Source organism: Lissotriton helveticus, chromosome 7, assembly GCF_964261635.1.
Source record: "Lissotriton helveticus chromosome 7, aLisHel1.1, whole genome shotgun sequence".
Lineage (NCBI taxonomy): Eukaryota > Metazoa > Chordata > Amphibia > Caudata > Salamandridae > Lissotriton > Lissotriton helveticus.
This window is the reverse complement of record NC_136068.1, coordinates 589,284,072-589,310,024: the sequence shown is the minus strand read 5'-3', so window position 1 is coordinate 589,310,024 and position 25,953 is coordinate 589,284,072. Positions and strand designations below refer to the sequence as shown.

General features: G+C 47.0%; 1 protein-coding gene across 3 annotated transcripts in view; it reads right to left on the bottom strand.

Moving 5' to 3' along the window:
- Positions 1 to 25,953, bottom strand: part of LOC144768795 (rab11 family-interacting protein 1-like) — a 490,744-nt gene that overhangs the window by 45,830 nt on the left and 418,961 nt on the right. For 2 of the 3 annotated variants that reach the window (XM_078652737.1, XM_078652738.1), the window contains one exon: positions 8,145 to 9,044. The exons of the other annotated variant lie outside the window; for it this stretch is intronic. In XM_078652737.1, the coding sequence (XP_078508863.1) occupies positions 8,473 to 9,044 (572 nt within the window). In that variant the 3' untranslated portion in view covers positions 8,145 to 8,472. Of the gene's footprint in view, positions 1 to 8,144; positions 9,045 to 25,953 lie in introns of those variants that run through there. 3 annotated transcript variants of the gene reach the window in all.

The following is a 25,953-nucleotide window of genomic DNA, read 5'->3' as shown; positions in this document are numbered from 1 at the left end:
TGGCTGAGCACGCCGAGGTGAGAATGCCTCAAATGCTAAGGCAACACCATGACCCCAGCTTCAGTTTACAGCATGTCTGGGAGTGTACTATGATGCTGGCGCCACATTAAAGTGGCCTGGTGGGGAGTGGGGAAGTCTCTTTGGCCCACTTACAGAGGCCCAAAAACCAGCCCTCAGGTGACTGAGGCACCGGCCCATCGACCAATGCCCAATTGCCAGCCTTCCCAATCCAACCCTGACAGGAGGTGCCTGTTCCAAATGCGGACCCACGCATACAAGGCCCTGCAAAACGAAGGAATAACCTATCTTAACCACAGGCTAAACTTCCACAAACCCGTTATATATCTGTGCTCTGCATCTCTCTCCCTCGCCCACACTTCCCGCTTCTGAAGAAGCAGAAGCGGTGGCCGCTCCTTCTCCCGCCTGGCCGCCAAGACCTGAAACAGCCTCTCCCTCCACCTCTGGACCTCCCCATCCCTGCAGGAATTCAGAAGCGGGCTACAAACTTTGGCTATTCGATTGACCAGGCCCAACAGCAGTTACTGCCTGCGCCAGGATACCCTTAGGGGTAATAAGCAGCGCTTTGCGAATCCAAATTGATTGATGGACTGATTGACTAATCAAAGAGGAGAGAGGGTAGGCCCACTTACAATGCTGTGGCTATTCTTGAACCTTCCATAAAGAAGTCAGCTTTCTCTCCACAGTCTTTCATATGCTGTCTGGGAGTCTCTCCTAAGGCGCCAGTGGAATGCATCCAAGATTGAGTGCAGTGAAGTGACTGTCTTAGCCATGGATCAGAACATATCGAAATCCTGGCCATGCCCCAGCATATATTCTACGGTATTCGATTAGTCACTCATCTGATCAGAACATTTTTTTTTTCTGTAGGCAGTAAGATTAATTACAGTCCTCCTTGCCAATTCACCCACGGCATGGAGGGACAGGTGATGATCACAGTGGCTAGACTGCCATGGAGTCAAGTTGTTTGGACTCACGGTTTGAAAGAGAGGTAGGGCAAGCACTGGGTTTCAGCTTTGCTTATTATGTGTAAACTGGTAAGCTCACTGAAAAAGGAGTTGACAAGAACTTGGGATCAAAGGAGCCGAGCCTATGATGCTTTGAGGTCTGTCTGTGAACTGCCGAGCCTAAAACCTTTTCCAAGGCAGCCTTTAGCAGCTTCTGTAATGCTTCGCTAAATGGTAAAAGTGGACCCAGGCCATCGAAGATGGCTGCTAAATTTCTGTCAATATGTTGGGAGAAAGGTTCTGCAGTTGATATGGGCAACTCAAGCACATATGCTGCCTTACATGGTACTGATGAGAATGAACAAACTTGCCCTGAAGATGGTCCAAAAGAGTAGGAAGCATCTCCTTCTGAGGACATATCAAGACACTGGCATTCTGGAGGTCTAAATAGAGTCTAGCATCCATGTGATAAGAATGGAGGAGGTTAATGGCCTCTGAATCACATTCCTCTGTACACTCATAATCCTGGAAAGGCATGTCTTGAGCATCAGACTCCGAGCCAAAAAGAGCACCTTCATTCAAGCAAATCTTTGGGCTCTAAAGGGAGACTGCATCATGGGATGGTCTTAAAGGAGAATCTACCTCTTTTTCTTTCCACTCTAATAATTTCTGCTGACTTCAATGGCTGATGTAGACCAGAGAACCGGCTTCGATAGCAGTGCTGGAGATGCTGCCAGGTTTGGAGAGGAAAGCAATTGGGTCGGTGCCTTAATGGACAAATGCTTCCTTGGAGCCTGTACAGAATTGTGAGGCATTGGTGTTGGACTCGCATTAACTTTCAAACCTGCAGGATCAGGTACACTGTTGGGCAATGGCTCAGAAGGATATAGGCAGATCCGAACATATCCAGAATGACCGGCTGAAAGAACCTACTTGGGAAGCATTGGCAGATGGGAATTCCAGTTTATGTTTTTTGAGAGCCAGGGTCAGCTTAAAAGAAGATTAGGAAGAGACTGCATCAGGGTAGGGCACTGCCGACTCTCCCAAGCATCCTGAGGACCAGATGGTTTTATCGAACAGGAATTCTCTTTTCTATTATTTATTTTGTATATCTTATCAGAGGACTCACTGGGTGGTTGCTCCTTGCCAGAAGGCTTTCCTGGAGGAAGGTAGAGGGGCAAATCAGGGGTGTCCTTACGGGTTCGAGTCAAGAACAACTTGGCCTCTCACACCTTGATGACCTTCGGTTGCATAAAGGTCTGGGAGTTACAGGCTGAGCTCTGGGTCCACAATGGTAATGTGCAGAAATAGTCAACTAAGGCCACTACACCAATCGGTGCCTTATGTAAACCAGTACTCTACAAGAATATGAGCTACCCTTTGAAACACCAGGAGCATGGGATAATCATCAACATATGTAAACAACAGTGGCTGATACCGGTATGTTTAGTACGTTCAATTAACTCTGTGGGACGGACACTGAAGTTCAGAGTACCATTCTAGTTCTAAAGTAACTACCAATCTTCACCAAACGTACAATTCAGCAGCCTATGGGCCCCGATTCACAGAATGAACTTAAGACTAAATCCTAAACGTACTACTATTTGGTATTCACAGAATGCACTTACTACTTTCGGGATTCACAGAGTGAACTTACTACTTTCGGGATTCACAGAATGAACTTACTGCTTTCGGTATTCACAGAATAGATTTAAGACTACTAACTTTACGTCCGCACTCGGGCTGGAATTTCCAGCCCGGAGGCGGAGCTTCCGGCCCAGAGGCGGAGCTTCCGGCCCAGAGGTGGAGATTTCAGCCATGGCTAAATCCCCACCTCTGAGCCGGAAGCTCCGCCTCCAAGCCGCAAGCCCCACCTCTGGGCCTCAAGCTCCGCCCCCAAGCCGGAAGCTCTGCCTCCGGGCCGGAAACTCCGTCTCCGTGTATGTTTGTTACACTGAAAATAATAAAAATTGTTTTAAAAAAAAAAACGATTTTCACTTTCTGTGTTTACTGTCTATGCCTGTGGTTGTTACAGTTAAAAATTGTAGTTTTAGCCTGCCTGCAATTGCATATTTTATCACCTGTGTTGTGTTTTAAATGTGTGGTTTTCCCTGCCCATGATTGCCTTCATTTAGTGTGTTGAAGTGTGGGATTTGCAGTCCAACCTCTGTAGTTTGTCCCTCTCATTCCTTGGTGACAAATCTGTTTTCCCTCCAAATTTCTCCTTTGCTCTGTGCTTAGGCCTGTGTGCCCAAACAGTGCACCCCCAGCCTCCATTTTGTGTTCACAAGCCAGTGAAGCCAGCCCCCCTGCCCCCCCACCCCCCACCCCCCAGCAACAGGGATTTTCTACATCAGAGGGTGCTTCTGTGAGCTGTTTAAACTGTATTTACTGGGGCCTGTGCACTTCGTTTTTTGGCCAGCAGGGGGAGTAAAGCTTTATTCAAACAGTATTGTTAGATTTCGAGTTAGTGAAGCCTTTACCTGCTGAAGTCCAAAGTTGGGGATTAAGCCTGTCTGTCTCCTAGGAGATTCTGAACAGGAGCAAGCAGCTTCCAACTCCCTGGCCAGCAAACCTTGTCTGAGGTTGCTGGGACCTTATATGGTGTGCTAGTGGTTGGCACATGTGTACACTGATTGGTGGTTGTATCTGGTGTTTCTATTGGGTTAGGGTTAATGTCCTCATTGGTTGGGTATTTGATGGTTCTGATTGGTTTCTCGGTCTGTGATTCAATCATTGCAGGGTTGGGACTAGGGCTAGGGTTAGGATTTCTATTGGAAGTAGGGACTAGGGCTTCTTATGTTATTGGTTGTTGGGAGTAGGGTGGGACTAGGGCTAGGGTTAGACCTTTAATTGGAAGTAGCTATTTAGGGCTTCTGGTGTGATTGGTTGTTGGACCAGTTCTGGGATTAAGAGTATGGTTAGGCTTTCTATTGGAAGTAGGGACAAGGGCTACCTGTACCATTGGCTGCTTGGACTTGGGTTGGGACTAGTGGTAGGGCTAAGGCCTTTATTGGACATAGAGATCAGGGTTTTTGAACTGATTGGATGCTTGGACCAGGGCTAAGATTGGCCGTAAGGTCCTGGTCTCCTATTGGTTCTAGATGTTAGGGCTAGTGTTGTGATTGGATAGTGTTAGGGCTAGGGTTCCCATTGGCTGATGGGGTCACCTGATTACTAGGGCTAAAAAAAAGGCCAGGCTTAGGGCGTCTCAGCTAAGGGCGGAGAGGACAAGGGTAGTTGCCTGTTTAAGCCTGTTAAGGGCGGATATGACAAGGGTAGTTGCCTGTTTGAGCCTGTTAAGGGTGAAGAGGACAAGCGTAGTTGCCTGTTTGGGCCTGTTCCAGACTGGTCGGGACTTGGGCCAAAAATGCTGCCCTTTTTCTCATTTAACAATACCCAGCCCACACCATCCACAACCACAAACAGAGCAACACACTCACACCAAATATACACCACGCACAACACTATGCACAGATTAATATACCAGAATGCCCCACCAACCCAACCAAACCACATCTACACACCCTACTAACCCAACTACCACACATATCCACCATCACCCACAAACAGTACACAACTATATCCTATACCACTAACCAATACACTCATTACTAACACAACGCCAATCAACACCATAAATAACTACATCCCACTCAGACACACTCTCCCTGCTGTAATTACACCTAACAGTCCACCTTTTATCACTAACAAATATATAATGATCCTTCCATCAGTTGTCCAACAAACACCCTCCTCTCCCTTCTACCATATTAACACTAACACACAACACAGACACTGCACACCACCACACTTTGTAACTCTTGAAACAAACCAGTCTAAGATAAACACTCTCACCTCTACTTCATTTCCTCCTAAACACAACATACACTTTACACATAAACACATCATCACCCCCTCTACGTCACAACCTCCTCTCACAAACAATACTACACAACCAAATCAGGTGCATGAAACATATATATCAGCACCCCTTTTCACCACACCTCAAAAGCAAAACATATCACACACACCGGCACAACAAGATCTTCAGAGCGCAACACCTCATAATACTTACCATCACAAAATACATACATATACCCACCTTTCAAAGCACACAAAGGAACAAACTCCAATGCCAAGCTTTCACTCTTCCACCACACCTAACGCAGATACAGCAATACAGCACCTCTCTTCTAACCGCCTCTCATCCATTGTGCATCTATGTACCTTCCATGTACTTGGATCTGTGTGTCTTTTACTTTTCTCCTGAAAAAGCATATCCAATGCACTACCCTATTTCTCATCCTGTGCCTCTATCAATATATTTAATCTAAATATACTTACTTCTTTTATGTATCTATATACTTTCAATGTACTTATGGATCTATATATTTATCACTTTCTTCTAATTTAGCATTTCCATTGCACTAGCCTATTTCTCAGCCTATACTTCGCTCAATATATCTTCTATCCCAACCTTTCTGACTCATCTCAAACTTCTTTCTACTACTCCTTCTAATGCACTACCCTATCTCACATCCTATAGATCTATCAATATATCCTCTACATCCACTCTCTCATTTATCCCAAACCCCATACCACTACTATGATCGCCAAAATAACTTTTTCTAGACTCTCTCCTGCTCTACCCCTCCTTGCATCATCTGACACCTCTTTTTACTACACCGATCCCCTAAAACAAACATTTCTAAACTCTCCCCTCTGACTCCTTCCCTCCAAAACTCCTTTTTACTCATCCAAAAGCCTCTTCCTTCTGCTAAGACTTAAAAAAAATAAAAAAATCCTTCACTCTTTTATCCTTCCACTATCCTTTTTCAATCAAAATTAACAGACTAACATGTTTCACTTCTCAAATTCCATATTCCATATTCAACTATACTAATATACTGCCCAAATAACTAAATAACATATCTACTACTCAAATTACTTCATATTTATACTATACTAATTTTCAACACTAATCCTTTATGGGTTCCGGAGTGGCGTGCTACTCGCCAGAAAAGCGCTTCAACACCCATCAGTGGTAACAAGTGCTATATGAATGCAAATCTTTCTTCCCCTTTTATCCATCTGCTATCCTTCTCACTCCAAGTAACAGACTAATATCCACCACTGAAATTACCTCATATTTCACCATATTAATTCACCACTAATCCTTTATAGGCTCCCTGAATAGCATGCGTCAACAAGCGAGCGATAAATAAATACAAACCTTTGTCCTACTCTATCCTTCTGCTATCATTCCAAATCCAAATAACTGACTAACCTATCCACCACTTAAAATGTACTTGCATGTTTCACTATACTAATTCAACACTAATCCTCTGTGGGTCCCGGAGTAGCGTGCTACCCGCCGAAAAAGCGCTTCGACGCCTCGTCAGGGGTAGTAAGCGCTATATAAATGCAATTACAATACAATACAATACAATGAATTGTGATGTGTTGTCGTTGTAAGGCAAAAAACGACTGCACTGCCTACCACGTCACCTTGCATCTAACACACCCCACATGACAAACGATAGCATCACACTTTTCATCCAGTGCTTATTGTGACTTAAAGGAAGCGATCTCAAATAAGTAATGTAATAATGTTTATACTGTGCTCCCACAGGACACACTAACACCCTGAAGAACACATAGGTCTAGCACAGCCCCAATATACCTAAAATTGTCTATCACGTTACAGCTCACAATGGCAATGACCCCTGAGAAAAAATACACACTACCTTTGAGCAAAACACAATGACTAAGACACTTCACATTCATCCTACAAAGCACAAGTATATAAAATGACTGGTTGTCACAAGGCTCACACAGCAGTGACCCCTGAGAAAAAACACACACTCATTTTTAGCAGAACACCGCGTCTAAGACACCGCATTCATCCCACAACGCCAAAGTACACACAATGGCTGGTTGTTACAAGGCTCAAAACAGCAATGACCCCTGAGAAAAAACACACACTAACTTCAAGCAGAAAGCCATGGCTAAGACACATCGCATTCATCCCACAGAACAAAGGTATACAAAATGGCTGGATGCCACAAGACGCACTAGCTACTAAGCATGACTTGATACACTGTATAGTTGGCTGTCCCTGTACCCAACAGTACCCAGCACACCAAAAACGCACACACTGCAGATGCAATTGCCATAGCTCTACGACCTAAATCTTTAAGCATAAATATAGTACACCCACTGCTCTGTCAATAACATAGCCACCCAACCAAGAATATGACCAGACCACAATACCTATATCATGAAATCCCATGCTGGCCCAGACTCCTCTCTGCAATAGTAACTACGAAATGCATGTGGAAAGTAAATAGACTGATGTACAAATGACTCACTATATAAACACCAAAATATACACCTTTAATATTGTTATGGTGTTATCCTAATAAGTAATGGTAGGTTAAAAGTACCAACGAGCTCTTTGTTAACTAGGGATACATTCAACCGATTCCCCGTTTCTACAGTATCCCAGATCCCATGAAGAAGTAACAGTTCCTACTTCCAACCCTATTTCTTTATTCTGGGTATTTCACTGAATTGACAGGCCACCGTCTTGCTTTCTTAGGAGGATTTGCCTCCGCGTAGTTAAACCTTATGCCTGATTACTCCTCCTGATCATTATGTTTTTGCAAATAAACAGCTTCCCGCAGTATGACTATTTAGAAATAGAAAACACAAACTATTTGACTGTTTACTGAACATGTAAGCACCACGGAAGCGTACTTATCAAAAAATGCAGACATAAGATTAAGAAAAAGAAACACAGTGGGGAAGAAAAAAAAGGAAAAAATGTAACTCTGGGAAAACAATTCTAAAATGCATGGATGTTTTAGAAGGAGAACAATGAGTCAAAAAACGTACAGGGTGAATTTTTAGAAGTTAAAAATGCAGCCCGGGGAGTGAGCAGTGGTTAGAGATTCTTGCTCTCATGAATGGAAAAAACACTGAGGTATTAATTTCAAGTGTAGTGCATTGCGCGCTCCAGGGTGAGTCCTGGTTTCCCTCGAGTTACATTTAGGGTTAGCAGCTTAATTGTTTCTATTTGTTTTTCTTTAAAATGGGCTTACTTAAGAAGTGCAAACCTCCGCTTTGTTCTTTTAAATTCTTATACTGTTTCCGAAGTTTGACTGAAGCCAAGTAGGATGTTTATTTTTTTAATCATAAAAAAGAGTTTATTTTCTACCAAAAAAACGTGTTTGGAGAACACATGCGTTGGCGGAGATGATGCGTTGGGATCCTATGACCATCCATTCCCATGATGGAGAACTAATGGCTACATGAGCTCTCGTGTATCCTTAGAACCTTTGAAGCAGGCCAGACAGGCTAAGGAAGCAGTTAGTTCAAGAAAGAAGTGGCACAGTTTAACCTCCTTTACTTGACCAAAAGAGTGCATGTGTAAGAAAAGTACCCCTAAATCTGCCCCAAACACCCACCCAGTTCACATCGAGCAAGGAGGTCTGGCCGGCTGCTAGACGTGCTGCACTAACATACTGGGCGGGTCCTTACTCTCCTCTGCTCTAGACACACAGCAGGTGATGACGCGGAAGAAAGCGCGGAACCGAGAGCACAAGCGCTGCAGGAGAGTGGGTTCGCCGCTGGGGGGCGCAGCTTCGCCGAGCAGATGATTCTCTGGACGCTGGTTGTAGCGCACCTGGTGGGCCTTCATGGTCTCTGCCCGCTCTTGGGATTGCGGCGGAGGAAGGGTGTGAGACAGGGGGGGCAGGGAGAGGTTCCTTGGTCCCGAGGCAGCGGGGGTGTCCGGAGTCCTGTCCTCCCTCTTGGCTTTCGAGTGCTTCTTGATGGCGCTGAAGGGCGACCCGTGCCTTATGCTTCCTGGGTGTTCGGGCTGGCTCTGCAGAGAGCTGGCAGCGAGCTGGTTCATGCCGAGGAGCGCGTCTTGGGTAGGCAGCGACTTGGTCACAGTGGGAGGCTGGCGCAAGCTCCTCTCGTGTTCTTCGGTGGGGCCATGCCTGCCTTCATCGTCTGCCTCGGTGGCATGCTGAGTGTGAGCCATTGGAAGGACTTGCTGCACAACCATTTCTAAGGACGAAAAAACACAATCTGTGTTAGCAGGCTCGATAAAAGCATCCAAAGACGAACTAGCTTTTTCAGGAACACACTGGATGTGCCTAGAGACAGGTAACACTGGGTACCTGAGTCTGGCAGCACTACATGTACACACTACCCGTGACTGCAGGGATTTGTGACAGGTACACATGGGGCATCCTTGCAGGGGTAGTGAATTTTGAGCACTAGAGGTTACCTCCTCCCTTCATTCGCCTGCAGGAATAGACAAATCTGGGCATCCACCGCTTTTTGTTGAAGGTAAAGGAACATCTCAGCAGTAAGGGCCTAATTTGGGGTTTGGTGGCTGAGACGCCCCTCAACAAATGGGACAGATATTCCACCCGCCTTTTCACAAGCGCCACAGGCTATAATGCACTTGTAATATGCCAAAAGGGATATCTGTCACGTGAGTGACAGTGTATCCTCCATACCAAACTCTAAATTAGGCTAAAAAAGACTAGCTCCTCCTCCTGCAAAGCGAGATCTGGGCAGTAAAGACTGCTTCCTAAATGTGCACACTACCACTTCCTGAAAGCATCGGAGGCAGGCCCGGACTGGCCATAGCGGTCACTGGGCAATCCCCCGGTGCGCAGCACGGGTGGGGGCCGGTTTTGGGCCCCTGGTGGCCGTTTTTGTTACAGGGCCGGTTTGCCGGTATTGCAGCATAGCTTCAAAATCAGCCCTGTACCAATATCGGCTGAAAACCGGCCCCGCCAAAGAGCTCAGCGGCACCTCCAACCCCCCCGAGTGGGTAGGGGGGCCGCCCGAGCACTTTGCCGGGGCCGGTTGTGGTTCCCAGTCCGGCCCTGATCGGAAGTATGAGCACGTAAGAGCAGATCTACAAGGTCAGGGGCACGACTAGACCCTAACTTCGGGGGAGAGTTAAGACTCCCAGCCAGGGCTGGCTCAAGCACTGGTGGCGGCCGTTACGACAGCCTTTTTTGGCGCTATCCTCCACTATAATCTCCTTCTCCAAGAACTCCCTCATTACCACTCTCCAACAGTCCACCTCTTCTCTCCATAGCCTCTCTCTGACGTACATTTAATTTTTTTAGAGTGCTACTCATAGTTCACTCACACTCAGTTCTGTGATCTGCATGTTACACGTTCTTTACAGCAGACACATTAACCCTCCGCACTACTTTACGATGAGCCAAAACTGCCACTAGACGAAACTTTGAACTCTCACTAGTAGGAACATTAATCACCAGAGTTATCTTGACATTTGTCTTCTTGCCTGAGGGCTGCCTGGTGCACAAGGAATTTCATGTTAAACCAAAAATTATTTCTAAACACAGTGCCCCCCACCAAAGTCAATGTCAGGTGCAGCTGCACCGGTTGCACCACCCAAAGCCAGTCTTGCTCCCAGCAATAGGGCATGACAAGCATTTCCAGAAATGGTGTCAGAGTTAGCCTCATAAACATTATATGAGGAAAAGACCAATTTAAGTGGCGGTGGAGGGGGTGGGGGTGGGGGGAGAGGGGGGGTGATACTTCCCCCAAATTCCAACAGGCAAAACAAGGATAAGTTACTTACCTGTAATCCTACTTCTCTAACAGGGGTAACCTCATCAAAGTCATAAGCACTGAATATTCCCGCCCATGGACAGGGACCCCGAAAGTAATAAAAAATATTTATGAAAACATAAATATACAGCTCTATATATATATAAACATATATCATTTTTCACACATCAATGCAGCCCCTATAAGGGAGGGTTAACAATGTAACAAAAAATAACTGCTTTTGCATTAACATACTATAGAATATAGACCACAGGAGGGCAATTATTACTTGAACTCTTTTTAATGAGTAGACAAAATAATCAATCTGCAAAAGAGCAGGCATTGTTAGTTTAAAGACTGCATTGAAAAACAAACAGTATAGAAAATGAAAGCAATTGTAACACAAAAAACTCCAGCTTCCCATCATGCCTCAGGGGTGACAGTTAGGTCAGCTGCTCTTTGCGGAACCCGAGGGTCAGGACACGAAGATATAGTTTACCAGAAGTCTCATTTGCCTGGGGAGGAGGCAGGTGGGTTGCTTATGACTCTGATGAGGATAACCCTGGACGAAAACTAGGATTACAGGTAAGTAAGTTATCCTTCTCTTCCAGGGGATCCTCATCAATAGTTATAAGCACTGAATGGAATAACAAGCCCATCCTCCGCCTGCGGGAAAATGAGAAATAATGAGCAGAAAACAATCAAAGCTTTTTTCAGCGTTGGAACAAATTTCACAAGGAGGCCTGGCCCACTTGAGTGTCCGCTCTGGTATCTGAGTCAAGACAATAGTGTCTTGTAAATGTATGTATAGATTGCCAAGTGGCTGCTTTGCAGATCACAGAAATCGGTACATTGTTAAGGAAAACCGTAGTAGCCGCTTTTCCTCTAGTGGAACAAGCATTGGACCTACACCACAGTGGCTTTTTTGCTAACTGATAAGCCAGTGTGATTCATGACACTATACACCTGGAGATGGAATGCTTGGAGGCTGGAAAACTTGTTCTGATTGAACCATAATTAATGAACAGTGGATCAGATTTCCTAATCGTCTTAGACCTGTCCAAATAGAATTTCAAAACTCTTTTCAGGTCTAAAGAGTGAATGGATCTCTCAGCTGTAGTAGAGGGATTAGGAAACAAGCATTGGCATAGCCAATAGGTCTTGCCTTTGGGACCTTATAAGTGTTTAGCCATGCAGCACTTTATCCTGGGTGCTGTGCTGCTAGGGATTGAAGAGCAATTTCACAACCATCTAAACGGAGGCATTGGTTGCAATAGGCAATACTTGGGTTCACCGTAACTAGGAGCAAAAAAGACAGACAGCGCTTCAACACCTTTTTGGGGTAGTAAGCACTATATAATTGCAATTTATAATTTACAATTTATAATTTTAAAACATATTATTGCTGATTTACTAGTACGCTCTGAAGCATTTGTAATTGTACTTTCCTGCTGACTAAAAGCACGCTCTGAAGCATTTTTTAATTGTATGTTGCGGCTGATTCAATAGCACGCTTGAAGCTTTTTAAATTTGTATTTTGCACATATTTGCACCCACCTGCATTTCCCGCCCTCGTGACCCCGTTCCGCCGCGGCTCTGTGCCGTTTGTGCAGGGGGTCAGTTTGAGGAGCGGCACTTCCTGCCTCGTGGCACCACTTCCGCCTCCACGAAACCTTCGCAGGTTAGCGCTCTAGTGCTCCCTCACCCCTAATATTTAATGGCAGTATGGAGGAAGCGCAGCGGACGAGCGCAGCGGGAGCGCCGACTTCGCGCCGAAGTCGCGCATAAGTCAAGCCCGTCTGCGCCCGTCCGCGGCCGACCTGGCCCTGGGCCCTGTCGTAATGCCCATTTTTACTCTTACACCTCCGCTGATCTCCTGAGCCTTAATTTACCTGGACCTATCCCGGCTCGCGCCGTTAAGGCGGCCCAGACATGTGGCATTCTCGTTCCATCCGACTTCTCGGCACTGGCTCCTCTCCATGACCCGTCCCCCCCGGCTTCACAATTCTCCACCTCTTTATTGATTTATTATCTTAATACCCGTTCCCTTATTCGCCATCAGCTCGAGGTGTTCCAATTACTTAACCAGAGCTCCATCGACATTCTTCTACTAGCAGAAACCTGGATCACTGAAGATTCAGCTCCTGATATTCTTGCCGCTATTCCTTCAGGATACTACATTATGCATTCCAACCGGCCTGCCGGGAAAGCTGGTGGCGGGGTGGCGGCCATCATCCGCTCTGAACATACCTTTTCTGAGATCACGGCAATTCCTATCCCTACAACTGAATACCTGGCACTAAAATTTACCTCCCCTAAATCATCTTTTGCTTGTGTTCTGGTATACAGACCCCCTGATTCTATGCCTCTCTTTCCTCAACTCTTCAGTGATGTAATCGCTCAGATAGCAATTAATCACGCTAATATCGTGGTAATTGGTGATTTCAATTATTGGCCTTTCGATGTCCACGAAAGTCAATCATCGGTAGAATTCACGGACGTTCTAAAAGGTATGAACCTATCACAACACATTCACACCCCCACCCATCTAAAAGGCCATATTCTCGACCAAGTCTGGACATCTAACCTCGTTATCTCATCTCCCTCAGTTTTCCCTTGCTCCTGGTCCGATCACTACTTCATCTCCTTCCACTTACATCTGCACACCTCCTGTCCTCCCCCCCGTACCACAAATATCACGGCGCGCAACTGGAAAAGGGCCAATTTGCCTGAATTTTATCTCTCACTGACCTCCACTGCGCCCTCGCCGTCGACCTCATTAGAGAATCAGGCTGACAATCTGGATGAATGGCTGCGTCAGGCTAGTGACAAAGCTGCCCCTCTCAAAAAAATCAAAACTAAGCGCCCCCACGACGCACAACGTTGGTTTACGGACCAACTAAAAGCGGATAAACTTGCACTGCGGCAAGCTGAACGCCGCTGGCGTCGCCATTATGATCCTCAGCTTAAATTCGCTTACACCGAGACCCTGAAATCCTATAAACGATCAATCTTGGCAGCCAAGACGGCATATTTCTCACAAAAAATTATGAACTCTAACAATAAAACTAAAGATATTTTTTCAATTGTGAATGAGCTCTCCCTGCCAGATAGAGTCACCCCTCAACCCCAGCCGACCCAAACCCTTTGTGACTCGCTCAACTCCTACTTCACAGAAAAAATAACTACAATAAAAAACAATATTCCGACTCCGGCATCTCCTAGTTCTCCTCCTCTACCCCCAACAAATACTAGCATCTTGATAGAGTTCCCACCTATATCCTCAGAAGAGTTCATTTCTCTCCTTCATAAAGTCAGCTCGGGATCCCCCAATGACTGCTGTCCCCCGCAGGTTCTGAAAGAAGCCTTTCTCGCTTGCCCAGGCCCCCCTTTAGCACTACTTAATAACTCTCTTGCTTCTGGGGTGGTCCCAATTTCCTTCAAGCAAGCTGCAGTTCTACCGATATTAAAAAAAACCAATGCTGAGCCCACTATACTCAGCAATTATAGACCCATTTCCCTTTTACCCTACCTAGGAAAGATCTTGGAGACCTACGCTACCCGCTGTTTGAGCTCTTTCATAGAGAAATCATCCTTTTTAGACCCTCAACAAGCGGGATTTAGACCCCTCCACTCCACCGAGGCGGTCATAGTAGCTGTCATGGACACCCTTAGGAAAGGTGCGGACAAAAACATTTCTCAAGCCCTTGTCCTATTAGATCTCTCGGCAGCATTCGACACGGTCGATCACAACATCTTGATCGACCGTGTCCATAACGCCGGCATTCAAGGAGTGGCCCTTGACTGGCTCAGATCTTTCCTTCATCAACGCTCACAGTCCGTTCACCTTTCCACTTTCTCCGCACCTTACACTTCCCTTCCCTGCGGTGTCCCCCAGGGCTCAGCACTATCTCCTCTGCTCTTTAATTTGTATCTCCAACCTCTATTAGCTTCCCTCCGCAACTCCCCGGTCACAATTTTTAATTACGCGGACGACCTTCAGTTAATTTTTCCCATAGACCCCCTTCCTTCCTCCTGTACTAATTTCCAGACCACCATGCTGACCATTGCAGAGTGGATGCACCACAGCAACTTAAAGCTGAATCCTACCAAGACTGAGCTCGTCTTGGTAGGAGGCCCCAACCACCCTTGGAATTCTACTTTCTGGCCAACTTCCTTGGGGCCAGCACCCTCCCCTGTGAGCACAGTCAAAAGCCTGGGGGTGATCATTTCTGAAGATCTTTCAATGAGACCTCACATCAACGCGGTCACTTCTGCCTGCTTCTTCCACCTCAGGCGGATCCGTAAGATCAGCAGGTTTCTCAGCAAAGAGGCCCTGATCCAGGTTGTCATTGCGTTCATCACCTCTAGGCTCGACTATGCCAACATTCTTTATGTAGGAATTCCGGCATGCCACCTCCAACGACTGCAGCTGGTGCAGAATCAGGCCGCCCGCCTGATCTTCCACCAGCCCAAACACCAGCACGTCACGCCTCTCCTCCGCAGTCTACACTGGCTTCCTGTTTCGAAACGCTGCACCTTTAAAATGGCATGCACTACCTTTAAGGCCCTCTCGGATGCAGCCCCCGCTTTCATTATGTCGGCCTTGTCCCGTCATGTCCCGACTAGAGCTCTTCGCTCAGCCTCATTAAACTTCCTTGAGGTCCCCAGGTTTAAAAGGAAAAAGCACGGTGGCCTGAGCTTCTCCGTCCTGGCCCCCTCCACTTGGAACTCCCTTCCACCTTCTCTCCGTCTCTGTCCAAAGTATGATTGCTTCCGCAGACTTTTAAAAACTCTGCTCTTCCAAGCCGCATATGACTAAACCTCCCGCTTCTGGCCCACGCTACTTGTCAATGAGCGCCAAGAAACCGATGGTGATAGTGCGCGTTATAAATAATTTTTAATAATAATTTAATTCAATTGACAACAAAAATACTGCGGATAGCTTTGTCTGTCATACAACTTTTCAGCTTGTTTTAAAGAATTCAAAAGTTTGGAATGTGCACGCATTAGCTTTGGAATTACCTACTGATGTGCAATGTTATTCTCCAGACGTAGCATTATTTTGACAGCAGTCTTTCAATGGCATGAAACCACCTCTGGGTGCAATCTCCTAACCTGAGACACCGGGTGATATTCTTCCCAAAATGTGTGGTGGTTAACCTGGGATGTAACTTAGCCCAAGGTCACAAATGGGGTCAGCGTGAACGACTCTGTTCATGTACTTCTACAGCCTCAAGACACTCCTCTCAGGGTGGCTACAAGAAAACAAGCGAGAACTAGAGATTGTTTGTTTTCTTCTTTAAGAAAAAATGCAGAATAAAAACATAGACCAAAAAGGGTGAAGGAAAAGTGTCATACCAAGGGCAAAATTAATCTTATTAAAAAAGTATTAAATAAAAGTAGAAAAATAGAGGTAAAACAACTGAAGAAATAAATGCCAAGTATTGTGCGACGTTGCACTTCAGACCTAACCCAGCATTATTGCCTATCCAAAGTGGCCTGTGCAAGAAAAAGTGTTTCTGGGAAGAGAACAACCATCTTTTGGGGGGAAAGTGGCTTACTCGCCTTTCATTTTTTTGCAAAGGTCCTACAACTTCCCTTTTTGTGAAGGCCTTGAACTTCCTCGAGGGGGGGTGGCGAATAATAAAGACGGATAAAAATTAATCATATTGAGAAGAGGTGCACTTTGAAAGGTGTGATCCAAACAGGACAGGCACAGAAAGCTGAAACGTAGTGCACACATTTGAGAAATACCCATGGAATAAGAACGAGTCCAGCAACAAAGCAAACAAGCGAATGCTAATGATGAAGTCCGGGGTGTCGGGCTGCTTTAAAAAACAAGCATTTGCAATGCAATAGGTCTCGCATCAGGAAAGTTTGAGCTATTGGTATTGTAAATGACAAATTTTTTATTTATGTGTTGGTTTTGAAAAGAGCGAAATTAATACCTTTGTCATTTACAATGCCAATAGTTTTAACTTTCGCAAATGTGACACCTATAGCATTTGTAATGCAATATGTGTTGTATTTAAGTGACTTAGATGTATTGATATTACAAATAACAATGGCTTTTCATTTTTTAAAATAATTAATACTTAAATAAAAGGTATTGTAATTTATAATGGCAATAGCTTAATATCTTAAACTTTTGTAAATAACTTTTGTGAAGATTATGTTTAGTGTATTTTATTGTGACAAAATCCAAGAACAGAAGTGAATTATCAACATCTTTTTGTGACATTTGTAATAAAGCTTGAAACATTGAGAGAACATATTTGAATCAGTTGTTGTTGAATGGTTGCACAGATTGATGCTGTGGTGGCTCTGAATGATGTTGTGGCGGCGACGAGTGATGCTGTGGCGTTCAGTGATGCTGTGGTAGCACCTAGTGATGTTATGGTGCCCCTGAGTGATGCTGTGGTGGTGCCGAGTGATGCTGTGGTGATGAGACAGATAGTGAGGGCGAAAGATAGATAGAGGGAGGGCGAAAGATAGATAGAGGGAGGGCGAGAGATAGAGGGGGGTGAGAGATAGAGGGGGGCGAGAGGGAGTGTGGGCGAGGGATGGAGTGTGGGGCAAGGGATGGAGTGTGGGGCGAGGGATGGAGTGTGGGGCGAGGGATGGAGTGTGGGGCGAGGGATGGATGTATGGATGGATGGATGGAGTGGAGGGGATGGATGGATGGATGGAGTGGAGTGGAGGGGATGGATGGATGGAGTGGGGGGATGGGTGGATGGAGTGGGGGATGGATGGATGGGGGATGGAGTGGGGGGATGGAGTGGGGGGGATGGATGGATGGAGTGGGGGGATGGATGGATGGATGGAGTGGGGGGATGGATGGATGGATGGAGTGGTGGGATGGATGGATGGATGGAGTGGGGGAAGGATGGATGGATGGATGGAATGGGGGATGGATGGATGGAGTGGGAGGATGGATGGATAGATGGAGTGGGGGATGGATGGATGGATGGATGGAGTGGGATGGATGGATGGATGGATGGAGTGGGATGGATGGATGGAGTGGGGGGATGGATGGATGGATGGATGGAGTGGGGGGATGGATGGATGGATGGATGGAGTGGGGGATGGATGAATGGAGTGGATGGATGGATGGATGGATGGAATGGGGGATGGATGGATGGATGGATGGAGTGGGGGGATGCCTTAATCTGTTCTCAATGTCACGGAGACACCAAAACAACCGGGAGGATAATCTGGAGAGCACAAAAAGTGGAGGACAGAGAGGTGAGCCAGACGCTGCCACTGGTTCACTGAGCGGCCCCCAGTCTGTTTAAGGGACTGCTGTTTGTCTTTGCAACTTCCATGTATTCCCCCAACACCACTAGAGTGTTGGAGGTCTGAGGGGCACGGCGCTCGAAATATGTTGATTAAAGCAATTGCGGTGGTACGCTTCTCACTGACCTCATCTGGACTGTGGCGCAGGACGCGTTTAGGGAGGGATGCCAGAAATATAAACCTCGCAACATTAACAAAACAAAGAAGAAAGCAACCAAAGGGAAGGGAAAGAGTAACACCAGAACGAAGGATAGGAGAAATGACAAGTGTGTTGCTGCCATGACTGTAATCCGAAAACAAGATAGGAAACGTTATAAATTAATGATTGACTTCAAGACCTTCAATGTAAGACACTCTCATTAAGATATTCACAGGCTTTCAGCTAAGTAGTTACACACACAAACATGTAAGCTCGTGGCTTCTGCCTTTCCGGGGTATTGTCGAGCGTGACTTTCTCTAGGAATGCAGCAGATGGTCCTGTTTATGACCTGCAGAGCGCCGCTTCAAGAGCCTGGTGGGGGGGCGGGGGAGCGAGCGATAGGGAGGGAACAAACATATGTGGATGGGGTGTGAGGCCAAGCAGAAGTGCAACTCCAGAGATTTTAGTGACTCTGTCCCATTCCTTCACAAAACTGTAGAAGGTAAAACGCAAAGGCCAACCAAACATGTCACAATATGCCACAGAACCGACATGGTGGAGGCAGTCAATGGTGCTTGCGTCCTGTGTCTGTCATGACACCACCACAAGTCCCTCTTTCTCCTCAAACTGGCCTAGTTGTCGGGCCACCCCTGTAAAAGAACAAGCGAATGCTAATGATGAAGTCCGGGGTGTCGGGCTGCTTTAAAAAACAAGCATTTGCAATGCAATAGGTCTCGCATCAGGAAAGTTGGAGCTATTGGTATTGTAAATGACACATTTTTTATTTATGTGTTGGTTTTGAAAATAGCGAAATTAATAGCTTTGTCATTTAAACCCGCTCAGTTCCGGAAGGAAATGATGGTTAAATCTGCATCTCATGCTTGGGGAAATCCGAGCTCTGGCTTAGGCACATAAGGAAGCCAAAAGTATGTTGGTGCATACACATGAAGCAGGGGGCGTATGTGGCAACCAGGGGAACACGTAGGTTAGGTTGCTCAAAATAAATAAATGTTACAAAGATGATATCAATCATTAGGCTAGCTTCCGGAACCACAGGTGTCAGTGCTACAGGTTGACAAGAGGGATGCAAAATCCTGCTACAGGGAATAGAGTAAATCTGCAGTAGCCTGAGGCCGGTGGTGTAGCAAGGGTGCCATGTGTCTTAATGCGAGCAAGAAAAGAAACAGATGGGGTTTGGCAGTCACTGAAAACCCTGGGCTTTTGGGCCAGCGTCCTTGCAGTTAAGCATGCAGCTGCTGCCTTAGATAGGTCACAGTTCACCCGTTTCTTTATAGAGTTTAGCAGTCCATCCAATTAAAGTTGCACGTTTACAGCCTATTTTTAGCAGGTATATTTTCCGTAGCATTCCGTAGTCGGCGTTTAACCAAAACTGGAGTGGGTCAACCAGCAAACAGCAGTCATGGCGGAATCTGGGTAAAATATGTGACACTATAAAAGTCATTGATTAAATCGTATCACAAATTTATGCTCATTTAAATAATGGAAAATAACATGCAAAAACTGAAATGGCATAATCGGCTACATTTTCTTTTCTGCCATCCCACGCCAAACCTGCAGGTTTCTCGACTAACCAGGAAAACTTTGTAAAAGCAAGAAAACTAACTTCTGACTTCCTACTAATTGTTCCGTTAATTTACCCACTCAACAAGCACATTCAATGTTTAAGAGGTGCATGGTTACAAATACAAAATAAAAACGACTTTATGTGAAGCCCATTGAAATGCAATCTACTTAGGAATGGTTACGTTAGACCATCATTGGTAGACTAGCTGCTCGTGAAGTAGAACTTCTGTGTAAAACAAACAGGGATCCCGGGAGCTCCTCTGGCTCAGGGGATTAGTGCACAATGTAAATACTTTGGCTTTAGTGAAGTGTAGCAATGAGACGAGGCCGGCGAAGGATTACGTCAGTATGCACATTAACAGATTTAGCTGTCGGTAATCGAGAAAGTCCTGGTGTGGAAGGCCACAGCAGGCAAGACCTCAGGTGGGAGAGGCTGACGTTGAAGGGAGCTGGGAGACCTGCCCTAATGGAGTGGAAAGCCTAACGGGCAGAGGCTTGGAAGGTATTCCCCGGGCTGAGCAAGCATCCATTTGTTCCACTCCCCGAGGAACGGCGGGCTATGCGCCTCGAGAGACGCTTGCAGGGCGGTGCGGCGGCAGCAGAGCTGGCAGCCTTCCTCCTCAGCCGGGCACGTGGGGCGGGGATGGGCTGTTCGCTAGAGTGTGCCAGTGACTAACACATGGCTGGAGAGCAGTCAATGGCTGTCGGGTGTGCTTAACTGACTCGAATTGTAAGTGTACATGTTTGGTACGGTTTAAGATTAAGGGGCATTTAACAAACAAATGATACGCTGTTCACGTCAGACAGCGTTTCCTGGTAATACCAATGCTAAAAAAGCATTGGCGCCACACGGCAATAAAAATAAAACGTGTGCGTGCCTGCAAGTGAAGCTGACATCACAGTAAATAAAAACAAGCATGAGTGCTGCGCGGCAATAAAAAAAACAAGCTCTTGGCATTGCTGTGGGGGGGCGGGGCGGGATCGCATTGGCGGGGGAGCAGCAGCCTTTGATGTGCGAGCGAGTGGGAGGGAACACCATATGGGGTGTGATTAAGAAGTGAGCTCAAGCGCGCGCTGGGGAAGCGTCGCGCTTGAGTAACTCACATTGGGGACAATCCTCGCTGGTTTCAAGAGCTGTTTTGCCCACTATAAACTCGCAGAACAACGCATGCGCGTTGGTTCAGCGAGACCTAACAAGCAGGAAAATGATTGCAAGTGAAAGAGAAAGCACAGTAACCTGACTCAGCCGACGCAGAAAGGCAGGTCAGATAACTAGATGATACTGCAATGTTGAAAGTTAGGCTGAAACCGTCAACATTATCGGCGCCCTCTTGCTCTTCTCGAACCCTTTCACGCACCTAAACAGCCGCCATTTTGAACACCATGGCTTCCCTGCCCCTTTGCTGATAGCCAGCGTGTCTAGTACGGTTTGGTGAACATTATCTGCGCCATCTTGCCTCTTCCCCTGATGCCACACTTTTGTCGTGCGCACCCGCCATTTTAAGATGCCCTGATCAGAACGAACCCTCTTGCATGCCGCTGGCCCCTGACATAGCCCTTCACCCTCACCAAGCCTGCACGCTGACCAACCCCCCGCTTGCACCTGCCTTGAATCATAAACCCCTCTTCAGCGCTGCTCTGCCCCAGGCCCTCATCCTGTTCCCAGCGCGACACCTCCCTTCTTCCCTTTCATGATCCCCGGCCCTTAGATGCAAACCCTTTTTCCCCGTGTGCCCGTTTGTCTTCCTCGTTCCCAGGCCGACACCCAGCTCTGCCGATACTGTTCCTTGCCCCTCCCCGTACAATAGAAAGCTTCCCCATCAAGGGATCCCTGGTTGATCAAAGCCCCCACCCCATGAGATCCGATCGAACCCCACACATTCCGTGAATCGGCGGAATATCCAGCTGCGCGATGATCATCACCTGTTGTGACCGGGGTGGGGACTTCAACTGTAACTATGTGTGGGAACGGGCCTGGAGGGGAGGTTCCGAGGATGTCTTTCCGTACATCAAAGGATTAACGAGAATGTGTTTCATGCAATAAAGTGATTAACTTATGTATAAGAGGCCAGGCCTCAGAGATGCAGGCAGAGCACCTCAGAACGATACCTGCTGTCTGTTTTGCCGTGTTCTCCTCCGGAGAGAATAAAAACCTTGTTTCCTGCCTTCCAGTCTCCAGCGCCTGCCTCTTCAATAGTTTAACTTCTTTATGGGTTTAAGAGGCGACACCGCCGGGCAATACTTAAGGATCTTATATTCTGGTTGGTAGCGTCACCCCCTTTTAACAATTGGCGTCCCAAGCGTGGGGCCCATCAGCGACCCGTGGATCCAGTGGGAGAGGTCCTGACGACAGAGTGAACGACTGCAACGATCGGGAACGCGTCTGTCCGATAGACCCTCGTCTGACAGCCGATCATCCGAACTTCACTGGTTCCGAACAGACCTCTCTCGAGTGATCTACGGTCCTGACTGGGAACCATCAGGAGTGCCGCGAGGATAACGGAGAAGAGAGGACGATCGGGCGCTGGATTCGGAAGACAAGAAACTGTCCATGCGGTCCGGGTAAGGTCGTGTAATCACGACAAGTTGCGAAATGATTGCTTGATTGCTTGATTGTTTAAAAAAATACTAGTATTGCTCTTTTTATTTATTTGGAGATTCACTGTCTGCAAACGGAGAAACAACGGGCTCTCTCTTTGCAAGCAGTGGAGGATAGGTAGGGCAGCAGCCGTGCTTATTTTTTCTCCCCCACTCAATAATTACTTGAAACTGAACTGTTGTTCGCAAAACTATTGTTTTCTGGAGATTCTCTGTCTGCAAACAGGGAAGAGACCACCCTTTTTGCAGATAGTGAAAAGGGTAGGTAACGCAGATCTTTGCGGACCTACTCATTCTCCCCATTGAATATTTATTGGTCTTTTTTTTTGTTATTTTGATCCATGAGGTATTCACTGCCTGCAAACAACGTAGAATAGAAATATTCTGTCCAGTCTTTGCACCTAGTGATAAGATAGGCAGTGCTGACTTTTTAGTCCCTCGTTACGAGCCGTCATGTCTGTCTTCTCCCCACTGATTAATAGCCTGTTTAGCCCGGACCGCTTATTAGAGATGGACCATCCAGCCCCGCTGGAAGGCACCCCTAATAAGGACATGTTCATGAAGCATGGATTGACCGCTATAGCCTATAGTAAACTATGGCATAAATATACGAAAAAGGGTCAAGAAAGTCAGTGGCCCCTGATAGGATCCTTCGATGATGATAAAATAAAAACGCTAGAAACTGCCCTGGGTAAAAGCAAGACAACACCCACTATGCTTGACAGTTTCGGCATGTGGCGAAAAGAAACTGAACAACGTAAAAAGAAAACTGAGAGTAGGTTGGAAAAAGAGCTGCGAAAAGCAGCCCACCTAGCTGCCCAGAAACTAGAAAAAGAGATAAAGGAAAGAGAGAAAGCTAAACAGAAACTAGAAATGGAAACACCAAGCCAGTGTCCGGTTAGAACTCCCTCCATGCTCTACCCTGATTTACCCTCGAAACAACGAGCCAACGAGGATCTGCTGTTAGGTCCTCCTATCATCTACATGCCCCCTCCATATGCCCCTTCCCAACCCTTGGCGCAGCACGCGCCACCCCCAGGTACAAACGAAGGTACCGCCACAGCTTCGGCCCCAATGGCCCCTGTGCCAGCCGAACCCCTTGTATTAAAAACCGCATCAACAACAACGTTAGACGACCATGAGACTCGAGGGGCTGGCCCTGCAAGAACAAGCAGACTAAGCAAAGATGAGCGAGCGGGGATCGACAAAATAGCAAGGACACTGGTAGAAAGAAAGGATGATGAAGAGTACATCACAGATATGTTCAGCTCGTATACAAGGAGTCACAGACGACATTTTACCGTACGACTGTGTTATCATGTCTTGAATGCATACGAGGACCGATATCGAGACAACGGTCCCGGGAGCCTAACGACTCTGTACCGGAAGGTCGATATCGGGGATGAGGGCGAGTGTGATGTGTCGGACCTCCTTACGCGTACGCTTGAGGTTTTCCGCCACCTCACTGAACGAGAGCCGGGAGCTAAATCCGCGACCTCCGTAGTGACCAAACCACCAACCGAGCAATCTAACACCATGATGCCGATACGAGAGGCTGCCCCTTACTGGGTTCCTCCCCGAGGTACAGGGACTCACGATGATGCAAACAACCAAGATGCGAAAGGAAGGGTAGTGTACAACTGGGTCTACCAGCCATGGGACCGGCAAGAGATACTGACATTCCGAAAATCTCTACCCGACCTACGTAAAAACCCCACTGCCTTCTATACTGAATTGGGTACAGCCCTGGGCTCAACGATTATGACCCTGGCTGACATCGACTTGTTCTTCGGGTTATGTCTACCAGCTGATGTGTGGAAGCAAATCCGGAAAGTCGACCACCTTGAGCTGTTTGGACAAACCTGGTCACAACTCAATGACCTGGATAAACAATGGGGACCAGGACAAAAGCCTTTGAAATCCCTTCTAGACCTTCCAGATAAAATCGTAGAGAAATAAAAAACCCTGATCCCAGAAAGGAAAGTGGACTGGTCGATAGTAACAGCCTGTCGCCAGAAACCCCAGGAGGATGTATCAGAATACTTCTCCCGGTTTGAAACGGTGTTCTCCGATTACAGCGGCCAGGACATGACCACTGCAACCGGACACCATCTGTTTGTCCAGAATTATGTTAAGGGCCTGTCATCGGAGATCTCCCAGAAACTACAGGCCAGCGAGAGTAGTTGGGCAGCCTCCAAACCTACAGCGATTCTCCAAATGGCCCAATATTATGAACATCAGAAAAATGAAAACGATAGGGCAACCGAGAAAAAGAAGAAGGACTTGAAAGAGAGGGTGATGATTGCCAAACTACAAGGGGTGACTATAGGATGAGACCAATACCGGGGAAACTACCAGACGAACGTCCCCAAGACTACATTTCCCCAAGACCGCACTCTGACTTCCTACAGTGGGCGCACAGACCTTAGAGAGAACCAGTGCGCTTTCTGCAAAGGGACTGGCCATTGGAAATCCCAGTGCCCAGTTCTTCTGGAAATGATCAGAAACAAAGACCCCAGGGACGTAGCAAACGGACCGAGACCTAAGGGACAACAGCGAGGGCCCCCAAATGACGCGACTAACGACAGATCAGGCAGACCAAATACGTTCGATCGACCCAGGCAGAACCAATATCAACAATCTGACTATGAAGACACCCACAACTTCGCATAGGACAGCCAAGGGCAAGGGAGGGATCCAGTCGAGCTCTATGTTGACCAGCAGGGCCCTTACGTCACTGCTAAGGTCCTGGGTACCAAGTCACCATTTCTGGTAGACACTGGCGCAACACGTAGTGCGTTATCTAAACGACTGATTCCAAGGGCACCCTTGTCTGGCTCACTCATAACATCGACAGGTTTCGATGGAACGCCCTCCACCAACCCTTTGTCTGCCCCGATTCTCTTTGACGTAGAAAACAACACCACCGACACCACGTTCTTGCTCTCCTCCAATAGCCCTGACGCCATTATGGGACTTGACTTACTGAAACACTTCCGAGCGACGATCAGGTGTTCTCAAGATGGAGTTCGAGTGTTTCTTTACGACAACCCCGTTCTGCTTAGACATTGCTCTCCCCGACACATGTTTTCCATCACCGACGTTGACGCATCCCTGCTTGACACTCTGCCTCCGTATCTGTGGGCCAAAGCGGATTCGGACGTAGGGCGTATGTTAATTGACCCAGTACACATTACTGTCCGACCAGACGCAACACTCCCAAAACTCCCCCAATATCGGATATCGCCAGAGGGCGAGAAGGCATTGATAATGATTATCCAGTCACTGATAGACGCAGGAGTGGTAGAGGAAGTGGTTAGCAACATTTGCAACAGCCCTATCTTGCCCATTATCAAGAAGCAGGGAGAGGGAGATGAGAAAGCATACCGCTTTATCATCGACCTCCGAGAGATCAACAAAGTGGTGGTACCCCAGTACCCTGTGGTCTCAGACATCACCACCATCCTGACCTTGATTCCATCCACTGCCACCACCTTTACCGTCATCGACCTCAAGAACGCATTCTTCTCCATCCCCATCCACCCAGACAGCCGATATCTCTTCGGCTTTACCCTAAAAGCCCGCTCATATAGGTTTTGCCGAGCGCCTCAAGGCTACACGGAAAGCCCTAGCATCTACAGCCAGGCCCTCAAAAGACAACTAGACCTAGTCCAGTTACCCGACGGAGTGGTGTTGGTACAATATGTCGATGACATCCTTTTGGCAGCCGACCCCACCCCTCTAGCGGTTACCGCC